This window comes from Saccostrea cucullata, unplaced genomic scaffold (genome assembly GCF_032062105.1).
Source record: "Saccostrea cucullata isolate Sc308-1 unplaced genomic scaffold, CSIRO_AGI_Scuc_v1 ctg4744, whole genome shotgun sequence".
NCBI classification, from domain to species: domain Eukaryota; kingdom Metazoa; phylum Mollusca; class Bivalvia; order Ostreida; family Ostreidae; genus Saccostrea; species Saccostrea cuccullata.
This window is the reverse complement of record NW_026930897.1, coordinates 1-24852: the sequence shown is the minus strand read 5'-3', so window position 1 is coordinate 24852 and position 24852 is coordinate 1. Positions and strand designations below refer to the sequence as shown.

Here is a 24852-nt window from a genome sequence, read left to right as displayed (position 1 = left end):
TGTACACATTGATGATTGAGTGAGTGACCAGCGACCTTTTTTCCCTCAAGCTTGAATTGTTTTGGATGTAAGTCTTTCCAGAAGTTTTGTGATGAGAATTCCATTCAATTAGACCCTTTTTAAATTCCTGAATAAACTTTAAATCATTTCTTTTGATAAAACATTTTTAATCTTTATATCATGTCAACACGATTGCACGTCTTCACTTGCTTAAAAACTTAAAGTTACACTCAATGACTCATGCATGATTTGAGCTAATTTGAAATATTTTCGATTCAGTTACAACTCTAGTGTCCTGAGGATAATTGGATTCCGGAAATCCGAAAATTATTAACCACTGATACTCATCAAATCGACTGAATTTTTCAGTCACAACTCTAGTGACACGAGTGGATTCCAGAAATTATATACCAACAAGAAAAAGAAATGCAACATCCTACCGTAGAGGAAAAAAATTACATATAAGGTATTTTTTTAATTTCAAAAAGGACATCTTCAACTTTGCTTTGTCAGAAATTTACTAACCGTTGAATGACTTTCATCCATTACCGAACCAAAGTTTGAGCCTGGCTTAATGAAAATCAAACATTGCATGTTTAAAAAAATATTTGGTTATATTTTGAGTTTTCAAGAGTTTTTATCTGTTCATCAGAAGTTAATTGCACCAACATTCTGGAAAAAAGGTTATTTGTTTCCCAAATTGATGCCAAGGCTTCTTCATGCCATGATGTGGAAATGACAGGTTGCTGTTATTTTCCCATGATTATTACTTTTTTAAATTGTGCCCGGCTGTCCATCTGTCAGTCTGTCCGTCCATCACAAAAACTTTAACCTTGATCAAATATTTTTTAAATGAGAAGAGTTAAGGCTTTTATTTCATACACATAAATTACCAGTGTGACAAGAACTTTCTAAATACACTATGATTTTTTACCTCATGACCTTGACCTTGAACTTTGACCTATTTTTCAAAACCTTTAACCTTGGTAATAAATTTTGAATGAGAAGAGATATGGCTTTCATATTAAAACTGTGTATTGCCTGTGACAAGACCTTTACATTGTATTAAAACACTGATTTTTTTTTACCCCATGACCTTGACCTTGAAGTTTAAATTCTTTAAAAAATAAATATTACTTAAAATTGACCATAACTTTTGAATAAGAAGAGATAAGACTTTCATATTACATATTACACATGTGCATTATCTGTGACAAGACCTTTCTATATACACTCTGATTTTTACATTGTGACCTTTACCTTGAAGTTATAGTTCTTCTTTTCAAAAACTTTAACCTTGGTCATAACTTTTAAATGAGAAGAGATATGGGTTTCATATTAAATCTGCTTATTGCCTGTGATGAGACCTTTCTGAATATACTTTGATTTTTTACCCCCATGACCTTGACCTTGATGTTTTACCTACTTTTCAAAAATGTGAATTTTTCCTTATAACTTTTGATTGAGAAAACACAGGACCTTCTTATTCAACAAATGCATTACCTGCGTCAAGATATTTCCGAGCATATTATGACTACCCCTTGACCTTCACGATTGACCTAATTTTTAAAATAATCAACTTTGGCTATAACTTCTGAATGATATGGTCACTGGAAAAAAAAATTTCTTAATTCATGTCCGGTCCATAACTTTCTATGGATAAACTTGGTAAGTTCCTATTTCACACAAAGAAATCTCATGACCGACATGTAAGGGTGTGTCATGACCTTGACCCAAGGTCATCTGTGCAAGTTCAAGGTCACTTAAAGAAACATTTCATAATTCATGTTTGGTACATATCTTTATTATGGAAAAACTTGAATCCACTACTTAATACAAAGATGGCTTATGACCTGAGGGTGTGTTATGACCTTGAGTCAAGTTCATACTTCAAGATCACTGAAAGAAAAATTTCATAATGTCTGGTCCATAATTTTTCTTATGGATAAACTTGGTAAGTTCCTGTTTTACACAAAGATTGCTTATGTCTTGAGGGTGTGTCATGACTTTTACCCAAGGTCACTTAAAGAAAAAAATTCATAATTCATGTCTGGTCCGTATCTGTCTTATGGATAAACGTGGTGAGTTACCATTTTACACAAAGATTGCGTATGACCTGAGGTTGTGTCATGTCTTTGAACCAAGGTCATTAATGCAAGTTCAAAGGCAGAAAAAGTTCATAATTCATGTCTGGTCTGTATCTTTAGTCTTAATTTTTTTTTATTAGGCTGCACCTTCGTTTCTTTCAAAAAAAATATAATGCGCTATTACATTTGCACTTTAAATGTTTTGGCATTTCTCACTTATCTTAGATCCATGAAATATTCATGATTTGGCACCTCTGAAAAACCCAGCAGGGGGTATTTTGTCCCTTTTGGACAGTTCTAGTTTCTAGTTTGCTTCTCTCATTGAGAAGCACCAATCAAATTGAAGCTCTCTCGAGTAGATAGATGATGTAAACAGAAAGGAATCATTGACATCTAAAATGCGTTGTTACAAGTTGTTTTTCCTGAAAGGTTATTAAATGTGATTGGTTGAAGGAAAAGAAAAACAATTGAAATTTGTTTTCCCAGAAGGTGTCACTGCAGTCAGCCTGTAAAATATCAAATGTAGTTAGTCAGGGGTCACATGTTGTCTTAGGACCTCTCATGTTGACTGAGTATGAATTGGCCAGATTCATTCTAGCTAAGAAATAACAGAAATAGCAGTGGAGGTCCAAAGTAAAAAAAAAAAAGTTAATGACTTCTCACAATTCAAAATGAAATTGAAATGTCAGGAAAATACCTTCCCTTTAGCCTCTCAAGCTACAAATGTATAACTGCAATATTGACATTGATGATATGATATGATGATTTCACATTATAGACATTGTAATATCAAAATAATCATTGCATAGTGCCTTCTTGGGTGCTTCCTATACACTAGTAGATTCTGACTGATCTGATCTATATTTCCTTTTAGTGAGACCATGAAGAATGGAGGGATTTTGGAGAAGGAAAACTCTCAAAATTCTAGCAGTTTTGACTTGTGTGTACACTCTTTTTATGTTTTTAATGCAAATGCAGCTGCATTCACAGCAAGGGAATGTTGATTTTCTCACTGAAGACCAGGATCATGTGGTATACACTGTATATATATTTACTTATTATAACATTAACTTGATCTGAAGGGTCGTATCACATCGAGTTGACAGGTGTGGATAATCAGATCAAATGAGATACGAAAGGCCGGGTCTATCCAAAGTTTTCAAGTTTATAATTAGAAAGTCCAGGTCTATCCACATTTATACACTTTGACTCGTGATGCCATATGAACCAATGACAAATCTCATTACAATGCATGAAAATAATATTAAGTATCATCATTGTTTAAGTCGCATTGTTTATGATTTAAAATTTTTCCATTGCAGAATAATTTTATTTCACCCAAACCTGACACTTGTTACCAAGGACCCACAGTGTCATTTGATTCCAGACAAACAGCTGACTTCCCTCTACAAGCCTCAAACTCAGGGACTACAGAAATATGCAGTATACCACAAAACACTGCTGATGTAGAGGTGGGAATGTTTTATTATTACAAGATATGTATCTAAGTTGAATATTGTACTTTGAAGGTGTCTAAATTATTGTGTTGACCTAAAAAAAACAGCAATAACTGTTTTATTATATGATTATCTATTTTTGGTCCAATGTAGAATAAATAATTCATTATATTGACCTGGAAAGTCATGTGCAGGTCAATATACAATGTAATATATTTTTCTAACATTGTCGAATCTCAGCCAATCAGAAAGATAGGAATTACTCAATCATATGATAATTGAATATATTTGAATGCTCCTAATGAATATTTTTGTTTGAATTACTGACACTTTTTATTTTGGAATTTCAAAACACAAATACCATTTCTTACCAAACTTATAATTGTGAAATCGGAGCTTTTATTACAATGGCCAAAAACACTTGGATTCTGTATTATGATGTTAAAATTCTGTTTTAAAAAATTGACTTTGTGTTTATACATCGCTGAACAAGAACATGATGTGCAACAGTATAATATGGAAAAATGAATAAAAGATTTCTTAATTACACAACAGATGGAGGCATTATGGCACACATTGGATGTATCTTACCCCTTGGCTTTGTCTGTCAGTGGTTGGCTTGATGTTATTCGTGTACATATGTGGACGACCAAACCTTTGAAAGTCATCATTGTGCCCCACTCCCACCAGGATCCAGGTAAATCCATTTAAAATCATTACTGCCCCACCATATCCAGTTAAAACTTCTTAGAGTCCTCATTGTGCCCCACACCTACCCGGATCCAGTTAAAACGTCTAAGAGTTCTCATTGTGTCCCACACTCACCATCAGCCAGGTAAATCATCTGAAAGTTATCACGGTGCCCCACTCCCACCAAGATCATGGTAAAACCTGTAAGACTCCTCATTGAGCCCCACACCTACCAGGATCCACTGACAGGTAAAACCTCAAAGAGTTCTCATTGTGCCCCACTCCTGCCAGAATCTAGGTAAATCATCTGAAAGTTATCACTTTGCCCCACTCCCACCAGGATCCAGGTACGTATGGAAAACCTCTTAAAGTCCTCATTGTGTCCCACTCCCACCAGGAATCCAGGATCTAGGTAAATCATGAAATCTGGATGCATTTACTTCCTATAAGATGCTCAGTGTATCAAATGTACATGTGAAGAATTTCATTATTTTGTAAAATTAAGAAAAAATATATATTTTATGCACTCAAATTGGAAGATCTGGGAGCATATGATTTTTGGCTTGTCTGTCTGCAGAAACTTTAACCCTGGCCATAACTTTTAAGTGGTTGTTGCTATGGCTTTCATACTTCCTATGTGTTTTACTTGTGACAAGACCTTTATTTAGATCTAGACATTAAGATGATCTTTAAGTTTGACCTACTTTTGGACATGTATATCACATTTATTCCTTTGATCTCTTGACCTTGGAGTTTGAACTGCTTTCGAAAAACTTCATCGTAGCCCATATTGTCTGAATTGAGATGCTTTAACATTTATATTTCACAAGTTTAAAAAATCAATTTTGATTAGTTTTTTTTCATACTATACACATAAAATATATATTCAAAATTGTATGCAATTTGTAGTTTTATGCTTGGTTAATATTTTAGGCTGGCTGTACACCTTTGAGGAGTATTTTGCCTCCTATGCCAACAGGACCCTTAGCTTAATAACAGATCAGCTCACAAGAAACAGTGCGTGGAGATTTGTTTGGTCAGAAGTGTGCTGGTTGGAAAGATGGTGGGAAAATGCCTCTCAAAAGCAGAAAAATGACATGAAAAGGTTTATTATTTATTATACATGTATTTGAGTTCTATAGACAGTTTTATTTTTTATAGGTAGCATTTGAAAAAATTGAGCCATTGGATGTTGACAAATAAGATATGAAACAATGATGGTTTCCTTTTGTCCCACAGGCTGATTACGAATGGTCAGTTTGAAATCCTCTCTGGTGGTTGGGTCATGCCAGATGAGGCGGTGGTCCATTACAGCGCCATGTTAAATCAGCTGATTGATGGCCATCAGTGGCTGCTAACTAACATTGGTAAGACCTCCAACTGTACTGTCATGGCCAAGGGAACTAGTGTAGAAATCATAGACAAGGATAATTAATAGTGATATGAATTGTGAATAGGAAAAGAAGTTAACATAATAAAATAATTGTTCAAAGAAGTTGTATTTGTTAATTTTCAGTGTAATATATAAATTCATCATAGAACATGGTAATGGATATCCTATTTCAGACTTTTTGAAAATGGTCTAAAATATTTGACACATGCAGTAGTACACTGAGGATGTACATTGTAAATTAATCAAAGGAGATTTGAATTCCATCGTAAAATGTATGGCAATAGATATAAATGTACTGAAGTTTGACTGGACATCTGTAAGACTAGCATGAAGCCTTCAAGGGTCAGTGCTGCACTTAAAATTGTTTTTTTTTTTTTTTTTACAAGATTGCATATTTATTATCTTTGTTAGGAACTGTACCAAATATCAGCTGGTCTGTTGACCCTTTTGGACATTCTCCAACCATGGCTTATTTACAGAGAAGAAGTGGAATCAAAGCAATGGTGATTCAAAGAATTCATTTTGGAATCAAGAGATTTTTGGCCAAAAATCAGATGTTAGAGTTCCAGTGGACACAGATGTGGGGTAAAGTTTTTTTTTCTTCATATAAATCAGGATTCCTTCATAGTTTTCTGGCCTTAAGCGACAACTTACTATTTAATATAGATATGTGCTATAAATTTGAAACATTAGAAGCATTGCATTTTCATGTAGTTTGTACAGTTTAGATTAGATATGTTCCATAAATTTGAAACTTGAGTAGCATTTTATTTTCATGTAGTTTGTACTGTTTAAGATAAATATGTACTATAAATTTTTAAACTTTGGTAGTATTTCATTTATGTGTAGTTTGTTAGAAAGTTGTGATGGTAACTTATTTAATCAGCTACTACATTATTTTGTACAGACAGGGACTCTTCTACAGGTATAATGACCCATGTGTTGCCCTTCCTCTCCTATGCCATTTCTTATTCCTGTGGCCCAGATTCACATGTTTGCTGCAAGTTTGACTTTAGTCATAAAAAGTGCTATCAAGGTGGAAAGCGAATACCAAGTCTTGAAATTGATGATAGTAATGTTAAAGAATTGTGAGTTAATTTCATTTTTTGTTTAAGTTTTTTTTGTTTCATTTGATTTGCACTTTATGGTTTAATATATTATTATAAAGAAAAAAAGATGTGCTTGTGAAACACTATTGGCTATTTTTAGCATATAGGTTATAGTCCCATTTGAAAGAAATGAATTAGTGGAGAATGCATACCAAATAAGAATTCTCTATCTCCTATGGTTCAAAAGTTAAGGCAAGGGTTGGAAAACGCTATTTTTAGCATATAAGTCACGGTCAAGGTCACAAGGTCATTGACTTTGGTGTCATTTGAAAGATCCTAATTAGTGGAGTATGCATACTAAATAAGAAGTTTCTATCTCTCGTGATTCAAAAGTTATGGCAAAGGTTAAGGTTAATAACAGACAGAAAGACACACAGATAAACAGACAAACATACAAATAGACAGACAGAACAAAAACAATATGCGCCCCTGATCTATCGATCCGGGCACATAAAAAAGGTTAAGAAATTGACAGAGAAGAAAAATACACATGAACTGACCTACTTAAGTTAAAATAAACCAATGGTATTGAATTGTAATTTTTTTCTTTTATGTGCACATGAATATGATATGTATTTTTTTATGTAAGGGCATGGTTACTATGGGAACAGTTCCAGAAGAAGGCCGAATTATTCCGTGAGAATGTTCTCTTGGTGCCACATGGAGATGACTTTCGATACAGCAACCTGAAAGAATGGGAACAACAGTTTGGGAACCTCCAGAAGTTAATAGCTTACATAAACAGCAATCCTGAAATGAACACTGAGGTTATTCTCTTGTAGTCATGAAGTTCTTGTCACAGTATATTACTGTGTCATAGCAGACAAAATGTTTTTAAAGAAAATTTGTCATCTCAGTTCTTTTTTATGTATAATCCATGTATGCAATTAAATTGTTAGTTCATCTGGAAAATAAAAATGGGTGAAAATTATAAATTTCACTTGGAAATTTTATGAAGAACTCCTCTATGCTTATTTTATTCTGCATGCAAAATAAGTCTTAACACTGGAGCATTGTGTCTTTATTGATAAACAAAATGGGTTCTTTACTAATCTGTACTGGTCTTTGTTGAAAAGTTTATCAGTATTCCTACAACATATGAAACAAAGTAATGTTTTTATCTTAGGTTAGATTTGGCACCTTGTCTGATTTTTTTGAGGAGCTTGGAAAGTCTCAAACAAGTCCCCCACCATCCTTTATGGGGGATTTTTTCCCCTATTCTGACAGAAGAGATCAATATTGGACAGGCTTTTACACGACACGACCTTTACTGAAATATGCTGCTCGAAGAATTCAAAGCCTGCTCAGGTATTATCTCGTCTTATGCTTTACACATTTCACATTTATATAAACTTTTCATCATATCATCATTGTAAAAACAGGGGAAGATCAGATGGATTTCAATATACATGTATTTCACACTGACAATTGACTAGCACACTACATTTGAATCTAGATGATGTTAGATGGTACATGATGGATTTGTTCAATTAGCAATCACATGACAGTGCATTTTTAAATTCAATAATAATTCAAGTTTAAGCTGAGAGAAATTGAACAGATCTATAGAAGTCTTAATTTAACAGATCGGTGGAAATCTTGTATGCTGTCTCACTGGCAAAGACTAGGAAGGCCTCAGAGCAGTATAAAACTTTGCTGAAACTGCAGCCAGATCTAAGTAGTGGGAGACAAGAGTTAGCTTTATTTCAACATCATGATGCTATAACAGGAACTTCACGGTTATATGTGACCAGAAATTATAAAAACAGGTGAGTGATGTACAAAACAAACAATTGTGAAAATTTATTTTATTTGTATTTTATATATAATTTATGTAAAAAACATTTTTAATATTTAATTAAATCCACCTTTTCAAATATGCAATGTGAATAGGGCCTTTATTTATACACAATGTACTTGTTATAATGATTTATGAGTCATGTCGATGATATCCCCCCCCCCCCCCAACAAAATTAGGGGTAATAATTGTTTAATGATGCATCAGACTGCATACCTTTAAAGGGGTTTGGACACAGCTGCATTGCTGTTTTGCTTACAATTGTATTATATCAAATTTTTTTGTTCAAAGAATAACTAGTTTAATGAATTAAATTTTCATGAAAACTCTAAAAATTCAATGACAAGGAAATCCTGTACAACATCACAATTAACGTGTGATTGTAAACATCTGTGACAGTAAACATCTTTTAGTGTGAACATGTCTGACTGTAAACATCTTTGACTGTAAACATCTTTGACTGTAAACATGTGTGACTGTAAACATATGTGACTGTAAACATTAATAAAACTCAAATATCAACTGCAAAGAAGTAGACAAAAAAAAACATCTTGCATGTAAGTTTGACATAAATTATACAAATATTTTTCATGCTCATCACTTGATTGGCTGCTTAATTTAGCCTTTTGAAGAGTGATTTTTGTTGATGCACACCTGGTATCAATAATTCAGAATGTTCATTCAGTTGTCAAATACAGCAAATCAAGCATTGTACAAGTCATAATAATTTACTGAAAAAAATACTTGAAAATATTAATCTCTTATCCGTGTTCAAGCCCCTTTAAGTTCTTTAAGATATAACTTCTGTTTCATTTTTTTTAAAGTTTATTTATGTAATTGCAGAACATATTCTTGTGTATGTATACACACCTCTCTCTCCCACTCTCATTGGAGAAATACATACACAAGAATATATATTTAAATAATTACATACATACAAACTTATGCAATATACAATACATGTTCAGTCAGTAATAGTATTAGAGTTACTGTTAGACACATTAAAAAGATATTTCCACTTGGACCATCTATTTGTATAAAATGTATTTCCTGACAACTTTTCTTCTGTAGTATATTAATTATTTAAATATTTTAAAATACCATTGAAAACAATATTATTATTTTTTCTTGACTGTTGAAATAAATATTTCTTCACTAATAGGATAATAAATTTTTTTGCCATGTGATCTTTTTCCAGATTACCAAAAATAACAGCTTTGACATCAATTGCAATTCTTATACCAGACTTTTTAATCCAATCTGTCAATGCCAGCCAAATCATAGAAACATATGCTTGATTGATTCTTCTTCATTATTGCTGTTGTATATGTGTGTTTTGTTACAGTTAAAGATTGCATGTGGTTAAACCATTTAAGACAACAAAGATTGCATGATGACTTTACTAATTTATTATACATTGTACATGTTAATATTGTTGTAATATTTATAAAGGTTTAACTTTGATTAATCAAGCAAAATCTTCAGAAATAAAAGATGCACAGAATGTCATACTCAGATGAAACATAATTAAATCACTAGTGTTTTAAAATTCACTGTTAAGTATATTTCAGCTTCCAAAATTTTTTTTAGAAAACAATGTTTGTTGAGCACATTGAAATGAAATCAATAATTTATTTTATAACAGGTTGCAGCAAGCATTCAACATATTGAAAACATTATTTGAGAAAGTTACAATATTTTACCTGGATAGCAGTTTTGAGCTGACACAAAATTTCAATGTGTCAATGGTATACATCTCTGGGTCACTGGTCTGAAGTGCAACACTTATATATACTCAACACTTTTCTTCTTCTATTTCATTTTTAGTTGCAATTTGTCTCTTCAGTGCCTAGTCATATTTTATGTCAGGCTTCATACCACGAGCTAAATCATATTTAGTATAATTATATGCCTTGACAACTGGTTTAATAATTTTCCAAGAATAACAATTGTAATTTTTAGGAGACAGGCTTGATGCTCTGTATGTCTTATAAGGAAAGGGATGACATCTGAAAAAGGGCATATATGACTCCCTTCTATATATATATATATATATATATATATATATATATATATATATATATATATATATATATATATATATATATATATATACATACACCGATTTATATATATACGGTACATGTATTATTTTTTTCTATTATTCCAAGCTCTCTGATTGGCCAAAACATGATCACATGATCAAGTATTTAACAGTATAATATCATTGAAAAAGGTCTTGCTCATGGTTAGTTGCAAACTATTGAGAGTCCCAAGGAACAACTGCATTGTAATTAAAAAAAATGACATCTTTAGCCCATTTGAGATATACTTTTACATGAAAAATTAGGATGATGTGTTATTCCTCCATAAAGGGGGCAAACTTCTAATGTTCCTTGTACTGCAGAGATAAATTGCATAAAATACTGTATATAATTTTTATGCTCCCCTTCAAAGAAGGGAGCGTCATATTGCTTTGCTGCTGTCTGTTGGTCGGTCGGTCAAGTGCCCATGCCCATTTTGCAGCTATGCACATACATTTATTGGAAATATCCCAATTGTTCAAATTTACCCAGGCATTAAATTGTTTACATTAGTGGTCAAAATGATATCTAGATTATAAACAAGCTAAACACTTGAGTTTCATTTTCTCCCACAGAATGTCCAACATGGGTATAGGGACTTCTATTCTGTAATCTGCATACCAAGTATTAACATGTATTGTGGAGATATTATTAAAATGTTTACATTGTAAATAATGATAGTGGTTACAGATCTTTTGGTTTAGAAGAACTTTTAGTAAAAATAAATTAAAAAGGGGATACACATAATCCAATATTTATTATAATTTTTAATTTAAACAATTTACTGTAAATGGGTTCATTATTTCAATCATACATTGTATGAATACACATTTTTCACTGTCAGAAAATAAAATATATGTATGATACATATATTTTATTTTCAGTGAAAAATGTTTATTTGAACACATTCATCAATAAATGTTCCATTTAAAAAGATCCTTGCTAACCACTACACCATGCAGTCATGTATATATGTATATTACATGGCCATTTAATTAGCATACAGTTCTCCATATTTAGCATGCATATTTGGAGTTAAATTTTTTTAGACCACAGTGAAAATTTAAGGAAGTAAACATAATTTTTTTATGGAAAGTGGGTCTTTGTACCAAATATTTGCAAGTGTAAGAAGAGGCCCATGGGCCACATCGCTCACCTGAGAAGCTTTGACCATTCTGTTCTTTACCAGATTTCCCCCTTGTAATACATATTGTGACCCCACCCTACCCCACTGATCATAATTTAGACAATTTGAAATCTACACTTCCCCAGGATGCTTCCACATAAGTTTCAGCTTTTTTGGCCCATTGGTTCTTGAGGAAAAGATTTTCAAAGGTTTTTCCTATATAATTTGATTCTCCATTGTGGCCCCGCTCTACCCCCGGGGGTCATGATTAAAACAATTTAGAATCTACACTACCCCAGGATGCTTCCACATAAGTTTCAGCTTTTCTGGCCCTGTGGTTCTTGAGAAGAAGATTTTTTAATGACCCCACCTTATTTTTGTCTTTTCTTGATTATCTCCCCTTGTGAGGGGACTTGGCCCTTCATTTTAACAATTTAAATTCCCCTTCACCCAAGGAAGCTTTGTATAAAGTTTAGTCAAAATTGGCCCAGTGGTTCTTGAGAAGAAGTAGAAAATGTGAAAAGTTTACAGACGGACAGAGAGACAGACAGCTAGACAGATGGACAGCTAGACGGACGACGGACAAAATGTGATCAGAAAAACTCACTTGAGCCTTCGGCTAAAAAGAACCATCTTTCCATTGCCTTTCATTATTTGTTCTTTGAAAATGGTACAATGAACCACTCTATTTAAAAAATGTAGTTATAGCATCCAATTTGTGTCATTTTTTTGAAAATTGAGCATGTTGTTATTTTGTCATGTTAATCAGAATCAATTTTGCTGTTACAATATTCAAGAATTGTCAATTTTGTATGCAAATGGTTATAAGTAATGCATAAATTTAACAAAAACTGTTGTGGAAAATGAATTTATTGATTTCTTATCGGACATTATATAGGCATATTGCGGAGCTTATCTCCCCAGTTTCTTGAGGATACAGCTTTATCATAAAAATATCCATTTCAAGTTCTGTTTGGTTATGATTGAACAATTTTGACAGAGTTATGCCCCTTGGACTTAGAAAAATTCCAATCACTTGCAGTTTTCGTTCATTTTCTTTGCAGAGTTTGCACACACTGAAATGAAATTTGGTATACAGATCTATCATAAGAAATATTTAGGTCAACTTCTGTCTTGGCACTATGTAAACATAACAGTCTGACATTGGCAGAATTCAATTGTGTACCATCGAGCAATTTTTGACAGAGTTATGCCCCATAGACTCAGAAAAAAGTAAGTTAATTGCAGTTTCCATTCATTTTCTTCACAGGTTGCACATTCTGAAATGAAATTTGGTATACAGATTTATCATAAGAATATATAGGTCAAGTTTATTTTGGGTATCTGTCCAAGGTGGGGGAGGCATTAAGTGTTTCACAAACAATTCAGTCATTCATTTTTTTAAATGTTGGCTTATTTGAGAGGAATTTCTTCACTAATACGAGTGGGATATATCACTATTAACAATTATTAACTGTTTTCAGAGGACTGATTTGTTTTAAGGTGACCTGATGACTCATTGGTGACTTTTGCTATTCTGTGTAACTATATATCTGTTGACATTTAAAAACTGTTGAACATTTGTAGGATGTCTGCAATTGAACTATAATTTTGGTTTGGAACATACATGTATATGGATGAAGGGATACAAGAGATTTCATAATTTCTTGGTCCATTAAGCCCTATTGAAAAAATTCACTTGTAATCTTTTTTTTAATCTTTTATGGACATCTTTGCATTTTGTATATTTCGTTCTTGTGTATTTTGAGCAGTTGCTATCACCAAATCTGTGAAATTTGTGAGTCCTCTGTCCATGCTTCAGGTCTCAGAATGTTGTGGCTAAATTGATGAAATATTGGATATTAAGCTAGCTATTTGTTTGTTTGATTTTAATAAAGACCTAAACCTCAACCAAAATTGTAAAAAAAAAAAATGTCCCCTTTTAATTTGTCCAGAATTCAAGCCCAAGGGTAGGGTAAGTTGGTGATATATTGAAAGTACATTACAACATTGACATTTTTGAATTCTCATTGACTTGTAAAAATTCTTATCATATGATCAAAGCCAAGGCATGTCAGTCCATGGAGGACTGAGTTGGTCATATTCCAAGATTCCTATATGTGTCCTCCTTTTTGAGGAAGGGGGGGGGGCTTTTTCTTTTCTTTTTTTTCTGAAGATATCAGTTAAAAAATCTTTAATAAGAAAGAAGAACACTATTGGGGAATTATTCACAATCTCAATTAAAAGCTACATTTTGCTCTTGTTCTATTAAATGCATGCTTTACTTCACAAATCAAATACTAAGCTAGATATAGATGACCACACCTAGATAATGGTATGAATTAAGGTACATGTAATTTGATACCTGCATTACAGATGGGCACTAGCTTGCATGATTTTTGTTTTTTCTTCAATATTTCAAGATCCCCATCGAAATTAAAGATTGCATTTTTATTTATTATCATATATATAACAAATGCAACTTAGGTTTTAAATTTTTAACCTGTGGTTTTTCTAAATGGTTGATCTTATAATCCTCTAAAATCTTTATTTGGTTTGGTGACTTGGGTATTTTGTGTGAAATATATTAACCACACATTAAGCTTTAATTAAAAAAAAATATGTGTTTATAAACTACTACTAATACAAGAAACATAATGATTAGTGTATGTTCACAGATTAATATCCTAGCACGCTTAGTCTACACTAGTTTAAAGAGAAAGTTAAATTACACCCCAAATAATCATATACATAATAATTATGCTATTCTCTATTGAGAAGTCGATGGCTTGTTTGGGGGAGTATTATTAAGCCATCAAATTCTCAACAGAGAATACTGTAAACGTATTACATTTGGCAGTGTATTCTTTTTCGCGCTTTTGACTGAAAGATACTTCCGCTAATTCAAGTACATCGCTAAATATCTTAAACAATGAAACATGAATAAGAACATCAAGAAATGTGCTAAATCAAATCTATGCTAATTTATTCAAAAATCAATTTCTGACATAATTGTTGTACTCTAAATATAATACATTTACAGTAATATTAATATGAATGTAAACAAGAATTTCTTGTAAGAAAAAAGAAATAAGGAATGGAACTTACTTCACATATTAGATAAAATCTATTAAAAACAAATCCATATGTTAATAAAAAAAAGTAAAAAAAACGAAACACCAATTATTCAAAATGAGAGCAATACATGTATATGACAATCAGTATTTTTACTACATGTATTAGTTTTTAAAGTAAATGTCTTATTTATTTATTAATTTGGGGGATCAATTTTTGAGGATTTTTTTGGTCACTCTTATCCGTGAATTTTGGGGGACCAATGTTCATGGATTTCGTTGGTCACCCTTATCCATGAATTTTCAACAATCTCCACGAAGATATTTTTTTTTGTCAATGTATTTATTCATTGAATCTTCTTAATACACAAGTTACCTACAAAATCATATAAGTCCCCCAAAACCCCAAAAAAGTTTGCTTTCCCACGAACATTGACCCCCACAAATTAAAATGATTCCACAGTATTTATGAGGACCCTGTTGGAAATAAGCCTATTTTAGCTTTCATGGGTCCTCCTTGGGGAATGGCTTTTATGCACATGGTGTTTATGTATGTTAATTTAAACATATAACAAATTATAACAAAGTACTATTTTTATGATCTAATAATATGTAGATCACTGAAAAATTATGGGAAAAAAAATGTCAAAAGAAAAAAAGCAAAAAAACCCCAAAACTTTGAATGTTCAAATTTATTGTTTGAAGAATTTTTTCCTGCATGGACAACAAATAATGAATCTTGAATGTTATTTGATATTTTTATATTTAATTTCTATTATAGATTGATGATTGGGACTCCGTTATGACAAGAAAATCACAGCCAAAAATCATCTGGTTGTCAGAAAAAAGGTAATAAAAATTCCTAACACTGTTTCTTGTACAATATTTATTTTTTTCAATCAAGCAGTAAATCTCATAAGCTATTGAAAGACGATGTATGAATCAGACTACAGAATATGCTTAGGACCAATTTACCAGTGAAGTTTAGATAACATTTTACAGTACCTGATATTATAAATTAATTCAATTTTGTCCCCAATCACACAGGATAAAATTATCCCCTCCCTCTCCCTCCCCAATCTCCAGACAATAAAAATTACTAGATGCTGTCATGAGACAGTAATACCCACACTAAGGTGTTTGCCTCTAAATGCACACTTCTTCATATTGGGCTTTACCAAGAGAAAAGTCAATATAATTCAATAATTTACATAATACATGTATTCATCAAATTGAGCATAATATGCTCAGGTGACCATGTAGCTGCAGATCTGCAGCGTTATGGTTTTATATATTTGACTTTGACCATAACGCTACAGATCCCCATATGCAAAAAAGGTGCAATTTACGGCGCAATATTTTTTGCGCACTTTTGGGCAGTTTTTCTCCACTTTCTAGCATTGGTCAATCAACTACCTTTCACTCCCTAATTTTAGACACATTCTGTAACCAATATGTATATTTTGTCCACCTCCCAACCATTTAATGATTTATAGTCATCTCTACAGGCAAAAAACTGGCTTGATGTGAATTTTCAGCAATCTAACAAATAATTTTAATCAAGCGAGTTTATCACGAGTAGAGACGACTATAAAAGGATTGGAGATGGATAAAATATACAGATTAGTTAAACAATGTGCCTAGAATTAGGGAGTGAAAGGTAGTAAATTAACCGATGCTGGAAAGTGGAGAAATTCTTCCCAGAAGTGCGCAAAACATATTGCGCCGTAAATTGCACCTTTTTTGCATTAAAGGGATCTGTAGCTTTATGGTCAAAGACTAATACATGTATATAAAACCATAACGCTACAGATCTGCAGCTAGTGACCATGTGACCCATGGGACTCCATCTTATTGGTATTTCATATTCATAATTGATTACCAGTCGGAAATTAAACAACAGAATTAAATTAATGATGTAAATTAGGTTTGATAAAGGGGGGGGGGCATAAATTTTTGGCACATACTGTATAAGTGGAAATTTTAGCGAAACGCAAATTTAGCGATTTCTACCTAAAATCTGGTATTTTATTTTTAGCGAGAAGTAATTTTAGCGATTTTAAAATGCTAATTCAAGAAGCTTTTACAAATAATAAGCAATTAATTTTCAGTGGTATTCAATTTTAGCGATGTCAGCATCCTCGCTAATAATGCCAAAATTAAATCCTCGCTAAAAATTTTACTTGTACGGTAATTGGAACTTTTTAAATCCATTTTCTAATATAGATTAACAAAAAATAATATTATTCAAATCAGTGTAAAGCGTTTTTGATGAATTTTTCAAAATGTGCAAAGTTTATCTATATTTGATTAGACAAAAACTTCTTGAAAGCTGCCATATACACAATCAATTTAGTCAACCCCCACCCCTCTCCCATCAACACACACACACAAACACACCTTATTTGCCTGTTTTTGGAAATAGGCCTAGATGGCAAAGTTAAAATAAAACATCTTTTGTAAATGATAATTTTCAATTTGTTCTTGCACTATACATGTATCTGAACACCTGCATCACATTGGGCTTGCGTCACGTTCCCAACTTAAGTACTAGTTTTACCATTGGCATTATCATTTTAGATTTCACTGCACGTGCAGTAGGCTACTAGTGTGCATCATTGCATAGGCCTATATGTCAGTAGGAATTATTCCATTTTGTGTTTTAACTAGATTATATTTCATGAAGATGACAAGGCCTAATTAATGACAATCGGTAAGTACAAGTTTTGGTATAGATTTGGGTAAAATAGTCTGAAATGCAAACGGTTAGGTTCAAGTTTAAAGGATCAAAGGTCATCCGATGCTACAATAGAAGAATTTCACATTCTGAAGAGTTATCCCCCGTTATCAACGTTACATTCAGTTACAAGATCCAGAATTTTTTTTCTGGGGGGGAGGGCCAGACCAGAATTTCCTGAGAAGCAAAAAAAAAAAAGAAGTTATGGTTGGGTCTGTTTTCTAGGGTGGAGGGACACTTAGGGCATTCAAAGTCATTTTTATTTCCTCCAGTATATATTATAGTCCTGCAAATTCCAGGGGGGGGGGGGGGAGGGGTTGAGGGGGCGATCTACCAATCCACTTCCCTGTCCCTGTAATGACAAATGATCATGTGACTCTTAAATAGTACGAAACTTTTTCCTTTTGACTATACATAATTTTGTTACTTGTGTTATTATGTTATGTAAATTTAATGGTATAAATGTTATGAGCCCGTAGAGGTCATCCCCACTCTCCTAATGAGCTGGAAATGTTCACAATATGACTGCATTAAATTAAATAAAAGTGCATCAATGATAAGATTACTTGACATTTTATTCATGACTTTGTGTCAACCTATCTTCCTAGAATTAGGAATGAAAATCATTCAGAGATGGACCACATTAAACTATTTGTATAAACATTTTTTAGCCGGGCTTATTGCTCAAAGAGCAATTGCCGGCTTATGTGATCCTGTTCAAGGCAGGATGTTGACCCCATAGTCGCCATTTTAAAGTTACGTGCAAAAATATAGTTCTTACTCTCAACCGCTTTTGAGATAATACAAACGCTAAATAAAGCAACAAAAATAAAACGAAGTTTTATCTATATAAAATAAACATTAGTAGTAATGACTTTGAAAACGTCATAAGTCAAAGAACATAGTTCATTAGCGTAAGGATTTTTGATAATCAATGTTACCGTAGTTCTCTACACATACGAGGTAAAGCAGGAGAGGGAACCAGACTCGCCTGTTTGTTTACATTCAGCTGCGGTACCAGATTAATTCTATTCTGACAAAATCGGACCGTGGTATTAGGATTGAAAAACTCACTGTCAGTGTCTTATCATTTATATTGATAGTTTTAAAGTAATTTTTTCATCAGAATATAAATGTGATTCATGTAAGAAATCCATTCTACTCTGTAAATTAACCCGGCTCTCTGTACTTCTGAGTACTTTGATTTTTAAATGTAAAAACAAGTAGTAGTTTGCATACATGAACAAACAGGGGTCTGGGAAGGGGTGAGGGGAAGGATCGAGTTACTATATTTCTTTACGCCTTAATGGTTGAAAACTCCTAAAATGAATGTTGACCTCAAATCTAATTTGTCCTCATTATTTTTCAAGTGGTGGTGTCTCCATATGAATGAAAAATTCCTGAGAGGGATGTTTAACAACAAACAAAATGACATAAAAACACTATATTGATTTGCGTTAAGAAATATGCAGGGGATTTTTTCCATCATAAATCTTCTTCTCAAGAACAGCAAGGGCATTATTGTCCCCCATTTTGGGGAAAGGGAGGGGACATTAAATCTCATTTGTCTGTCAGTCTGTCCATCTTATTGACAGCTAGTATGTGCATCTGTCACAATAAATTTAACCTTGGTCATAACTTTTGAATAATAAGAGATAGTGCTTTCATATTTCACATGTACATTACCACAAAACTTTCTAAATATACTATGATTTTTTAACCCAAGTGAGACCTTGACCTTAAAGTTTTACCTACTTTCCAAAAAATAACATTTTTAATTGATCATTTTGAAAGAGAAAAGAAAGGGCATTCAAATTATACATGTTTATTACATGTGAAAAGACTTTTCTAAATATATCATGACTTTTGACTCTGTGACCTTGACCTAGAAGTTTAACCTACTTTTCAAAAATATTATATTGTATATATAACTTTTGATTCAAAAGAGATAGGACTTTCATATTTGACATGTACATTACCTGCAACAAAATGTTTCAGAGCATGCTATGATTTTTCCCCTTTGACCCAATTTTCAAAAATTGATATATGATAGGGGTGCATATTTGACACACAATCTGCCATAAATTATAGCATCACATTCACTAAAACACAGAAAGCAGAGGACCACAATTCTTTGAATTTGCTTGTATAATCTTGATAGATGGAAACATCCTCATATAATGTAGATTCAAGTTTTTTATACCACACCATGATTAGGAATACATGTATAGTTTTGTCATGTCCGTCCTCCACCCTTCCATCTGTCTTTCCATTGGGCTCAAAGAAACTTTCTAGATATTTTTATCAAAGTTCATATGTTGATGCATACTGATGTAAATATCCAACTGCAGCAATATTTTTTGACTTTGACCTTTCCTTTGACCTTCACTTAACTTTTCTTTAAATTAGTGTTTAGCTTTATTTTAAAGAAACCCTTCAAGTTGTGTAATGAAACTTCACATGATGATGCATACTGATGTAAGCTTTACAATGCTTCACTCTTTTTTACCTTGACCTTTCCTGTGACCTTGACCTCACTTTTCTAAAATTAATGTCTAGATCAGTTTTGAATAAACAATTCAAGATATATTTATCAAACTCCATATGCTGATACATACTGCTGAGAGATATTAATACATCAACTTATTTTGACCTTGAATTTTCCTTTGACCTTGACCTCACTTTTTAAAATATGTGTTTATCTAAGTTTTAAATAAACCATTAATTATAGTTTTATCAAACTTCATATGCTAATAGTAAATTCATACTGATGTAAGCTTTTCAACTGCAACAACATTTTGGCCCCAACCTTTCTTTTGACCTCTCTTTTTTTAAGAAAAAGTGTTAAGCTCAGTTTCATTAAATCATTCAAGATATTTTTATCAAACATAATATACTGATATGTATTAGTGAAACTACTCAAATGCATCAAAAACTTCACCTTGCACATTCCTGTGACCTTGACCTCCTTTTTAATTTGTATTTCGCTTAGTTTTAAAGAAATGATTTAATACATTTTTAAAACATCATTTTTCGACCCCCATTAGTCCCCCCGGGGCAAAATCAAAATTCCGAAACCCTGCTGAACATCTACATGACACTACCAACCATCTCCCAAAAGATGATTAGCTACTGTGTAAAATGTAAGAGGAGTTCAGGGAAGATGGGGCTTTTTGCATAAAAAACGTCATTTTTCGACCCCCATTTGACCCCCCCGGGCAAAATCTAGATTCTGAAACCTTATTGCACATCTACATGACACCACCAACCATCTCCCAAAAGATGATTAGGCTACTGTGTAAAATGTAAGAGGAGTTCAGGGAAGACGGGGCTTTTTGCATAAAAAAACGTCATTTTTCGACCCCCATTTGACCCCCCGGGGCAAAATCGAAATTCCGAAACCTTACTGCACATCTACATGACACCACCAACTATCTCCCAAAAGTTGATTAGGCTACTGTGTAAAATGTAAGAGGAGTTCAGGGAAGACGGGGCTTTTTGCATAAAAAACGTCATTTTTCGACCCCCATTTGACCCCCCGGGGCAAAATCAAAATTCCGAAACCTTACTGCACATCTACATGACACCACCAACCATCTCCCAAAAGATGATTAGGCTACTGTGTAAAATGTAAGAGGAGTTCAGGGAAGACGGGGCTTTTTGCATTAAAAAACGTCATTTTTCGACCCCCATTTGACCCCCCGGGGCAAAATCAAAATTCCGAAACCTTACTGCACATCTACATGACACCACCAACTATCTCCCAAAAGATGATTAGGCTACTGTGTAAAATGTAAGAGGAGTTCAGGGAAGACGGGGCTTTTTGCATAAAAAACGTCATTTTTCGACCCCCATTTGACCCCCCGGGGCAAAATCAAAATTCCGAAACCTTACTGCACATCTACATGACACCACTAACCATCTCCCAAAAGATGATTAGGCTACTGTGTAAAAAAATGTAAGAGGAGTTCAGGGAAGATGGGGCTTTTTGCATAAAAAACATCATTTTTCGACCCCCATTTGACCCCTGGGGCAAAATCTAGATTCCGAAACCTTACTGCACATCTACATGACACCACCAACCATCTCCCAAAAGATGATTAGGCTACTGTGTAAAATGTAAGAGGAGTTCAGGGAAGACGGGGCTTTTTGCATAAAAAACGTCATTTTTCGACCCCCATTTGACCCCCCCGGGGCAAAATCAAAATTCCGAAACTTTACTGCACATCTTCATGACACCACCAACCATCTCCCAGAAGTTGTTTAGCCTACTGTGTAAAATGTAAGAGGAGTTCAGGGAAGACGGGGCTTTTTGCATAAAAAACGTCATTTTTCGACCCCCATTTGACCCCCCCGGGCCAAAATCAAAATTCCGAAACCTTACTGCACATCTACATGACACCACCAACCATCTCCCAAAAGATGATTAGGCTACTGTGTAAAATGTAAGAGGAGTTCAGGGAAGACGGGGCTTTTTGCATAAAAAACGTCATTTTTCGACCCCCATTTGACCCCCCCGGGGCAAAATCAAAATTCCGAAACCTTACTGCACATCTACATGACACCACAAACCATCTCCCAAAAGATGATTAGGCTACTGTGTAAAATGTAAGAGGAGTTCAGGGAAGACGGGGCTTTTTGCATAAAAAACGTCATTTTTCGACCCCCATTTGACCCCCCAGGGCAAAATCAAAATTCCGAAACCTTACTGCACATCTACATGACACCACCAACCATCTCCCAAAAGTTGATTAGGCTACTGTGTAAAATGTAAGAGGAGTTCAGGGAAGAAAAGTGTGACAGACGGACGGACGGACGGACATGAGTAACAACAATATACCCGAACTTTCTTTAGAAAGTGCGGGTATAATTATTCTGTGCCCTGTGATGTGGACTGTCTGATGATCAAAGCTACTAAACAACACACAAGCGTCAGTGATCAGAGAGGAAAGATTAAAAGTAAAGAAATAGGTGACAAGATGATAACTGTAGAAAAACAAATTGTCCACAGCAGAAGTTTATAAAGATTTTTCTTTTTTACAGAGACATAGTAATCTACAACCCTCTAGGACACAGTAGAAGGGAGCTTATAACATTGACTGTGGATAGAGCTCAGGTCAAGGTCACCAACAGGTCAACAACCCTGAGGATTCCCCACCAGATATCACCTGTCTGGGTGAATGGAAGCTTCTCCACAGATTTCTATGAAGTGAGACAGTTTAGCTCACCTTAACTGAAGGCTCAAATGAGCTTTCTGTTTGAAATTTGTCTGTTGTAGTTGTTATCATTGATGTAAAATTCTCACATTTTCATCTTCTTCACCAGAACCATTGGCTCAATTTCAACCAAACTTTGCATAGAGTATCCTTTGGTAAAGGGGATTCATTTTGGAATCAAATGAAGGACCACACTCTCTTCCAAGGGGAGATAATTAAGAAGTATTGAAAATTTGATTGGTTTAAAAATTGTCTTCTCAAGACCAGCAAAGTCACGATTAGTCATATTTATGTGGAAGCATCCTTAAGTAGTTTAGATATTAGTTCATTCAAATCTTGATGCTGGAGGTAGGATGGAATATTATGGGTGATCATATTTTACATAGAAATACAATGGAAAAATTTTAAAATTCCTCTCTGAAAACAACGAAGTCATGATAAGTCATATTTATATGGAAGCAGGCTTAGGTGTTGTATATTCAGATTTGTTCAAATCATGACCCCTTAGAGTGAGTGGATGGGGCCATGATGGGCAATCAAATTTTAAATAGGAATATTTAGGTAAAATCTTCTTATAGGGCAAAGGTGGATCCGTGGCTGGGCACAGCCACCCCCCCTCCCCATTTGAATTTTTTGCATGTAGAACTTTAATTATGTCCATTATCCTAAAATCAAGGGAAAAACATCTCTTATTTGTAAGAATTTGCCCTGGACCCCACCAGGGCTTTGCCTTGGACCTACTGGGGGCTTAGATGCAGCCTCCAGACCCCCACCCCACCTTCTACCTCCCCCCTTCCATTATTAAATTCCTGAATCTGCCAAGGAACAGCAAAGTCATGTCTAGACATATTTACTGAGTATATGGAAGCATCCTCAGGTAGTGGTAAATTCAAAATGATCCCCCCCAGGGATAGCTTGGGATTACTATGGGCAACCTATAAATATTGAAGCTTCGTAGAGAGTGCAGATTTTGGCTTGTTTAAGTTATGACCCCTGGGAATGGGATTAGAACCACACTGTCCAATCAACTTTTTCTATAAGAATATACAGGAAAAACTCGTAAAAATCTTTTTTCTTTAGAATAATAAGCCATATGATTAACCATATTTTTATGGAAGCATCCTCAGATTCAAGTTTGTTCAGGTCAGCTGGGGTAGGGGTAGACGACAATATATTATCCTAATTTTACATGGAAAAATGTAGGGGAGTTACTCTGGTGAGTTTCTGGTCCTCTTGTATGTATTCAGGGTAATGATTCTAATGGAGGAATGAATTAGATGTCCCTGCTTACATTCAGACATATGCATATGTATAACTAAATACATGTTTATGGCACAATTCTGCATGTTGTGCTTTGTTTGATGGTTGATAGAATAAACAATAGAGAATGTATTGAATTGAAAATTGTCATTTATTAAAATGACGAAGACAAAACTCACAATCAATCTAATCAATCATAATTAGTCAGATCCATAATTCATAATCATACAATTCAAAATCAAAATTCACAATCAATTGATATAATCAATCACAATCAGTCAATCTAGCTAATCAGTAATAACAGATCAGTTCCAAGAAGTGTCAAAATCATAATCACACTTTTCCATAATCCTAATCGGGTATGATAAAATGTATGATCACAAATATAACATATGTGACAGATTAGAATTAAAAGCAACCATATACACATCAACTTCAAATTTAAACACTTTAAAAAATGATTAGATAATGTGAAAAAATGCTACAACCATCAAAGATGGGGGAAAAAACCTATCCATAAACCTTTGACATTGGCTAAAAGGCTATCTGTATTAAAATAAATACCAAAATGGGGAAGGGTGGGTTGGGTTTTTGTAAAATCAAGTCAAAAGTACATGTGGATTCTGCATGGAGCCCTTGCTTGGGAAGGTTTTTATGACGTATATCCGGAGGTGCGCGCAATGCGTCAATTCATACCAAGTTAGCCAATCTACATTTCTGTGAAGTGTAATGTTAGAGTTATCCCCCTTTTACTACAAAGATGTGCCATAAAATTATTTATAAAATATAAATGTGCTTTTATGGCACAATTCTGCATGTTG

General features: G+C 33.7%; 1 protein-coding gene across 1 annotated transcript; it reads left to right on the top strand.

The window, feature by feature from the left end:
- Positions 1-24: 24 nt before the first annotated feature.
- LOC134230461 (alpha-mannosidase 2x-like) lies at positions 25-22784 on the top strand. Its single transcript, XM_062712288.1, has 14 exons — positions 25-67; positions 292-466; positions 2962-3119; positions 3410-3559; positions 4100-4241; positions 5168-5339; positions 5474-5601; positions 6039-6212; positions 6535-6715; positions 7326-7503; positions 7863-8044; positions 8323-8505; positions 15600-15667; positions 22599-22784. Exons 3-13 carry the CDS (start codon positions 2976-2978, stop codon positions 15622-15624), a joined length of 1659 nt encoding a protein of 552 aa, XP_062568272.1. The 5' UTR covers positions 25-67; positions 292-466; positions 2962-2975; the 3' UTR covers positions 15625-15667; positions 22599-22784.
- Positions 22785-24852: the final 2068 nt, after the last annotated feature.

Excerpts from the sequence above, each read along its gene's own strand:
- LOC134230461 (XM_062712288.1), top strand. The coding sequence starts at position 2,976 with ATGGAGGGATTTTGGAGAAGGAAAACTCTCAAAATTCTAGCAGTTTTG. Across the intron at positions 8,045-8,322 it reads AGAATTCAAAGCCTGCTCAG|ATCGGTGGAAATCTTGTATG; the intron begins GTATTATCTCGT and ends TTAATTTAACAG. Across the intron at positions 8,506-15,599 it reads ACCAGAAATTATAAAAACAG|ATTGATGATTGGGACTCCGT; the intron begins GTGAGTGATGTA and ends TTTCTATTATAG.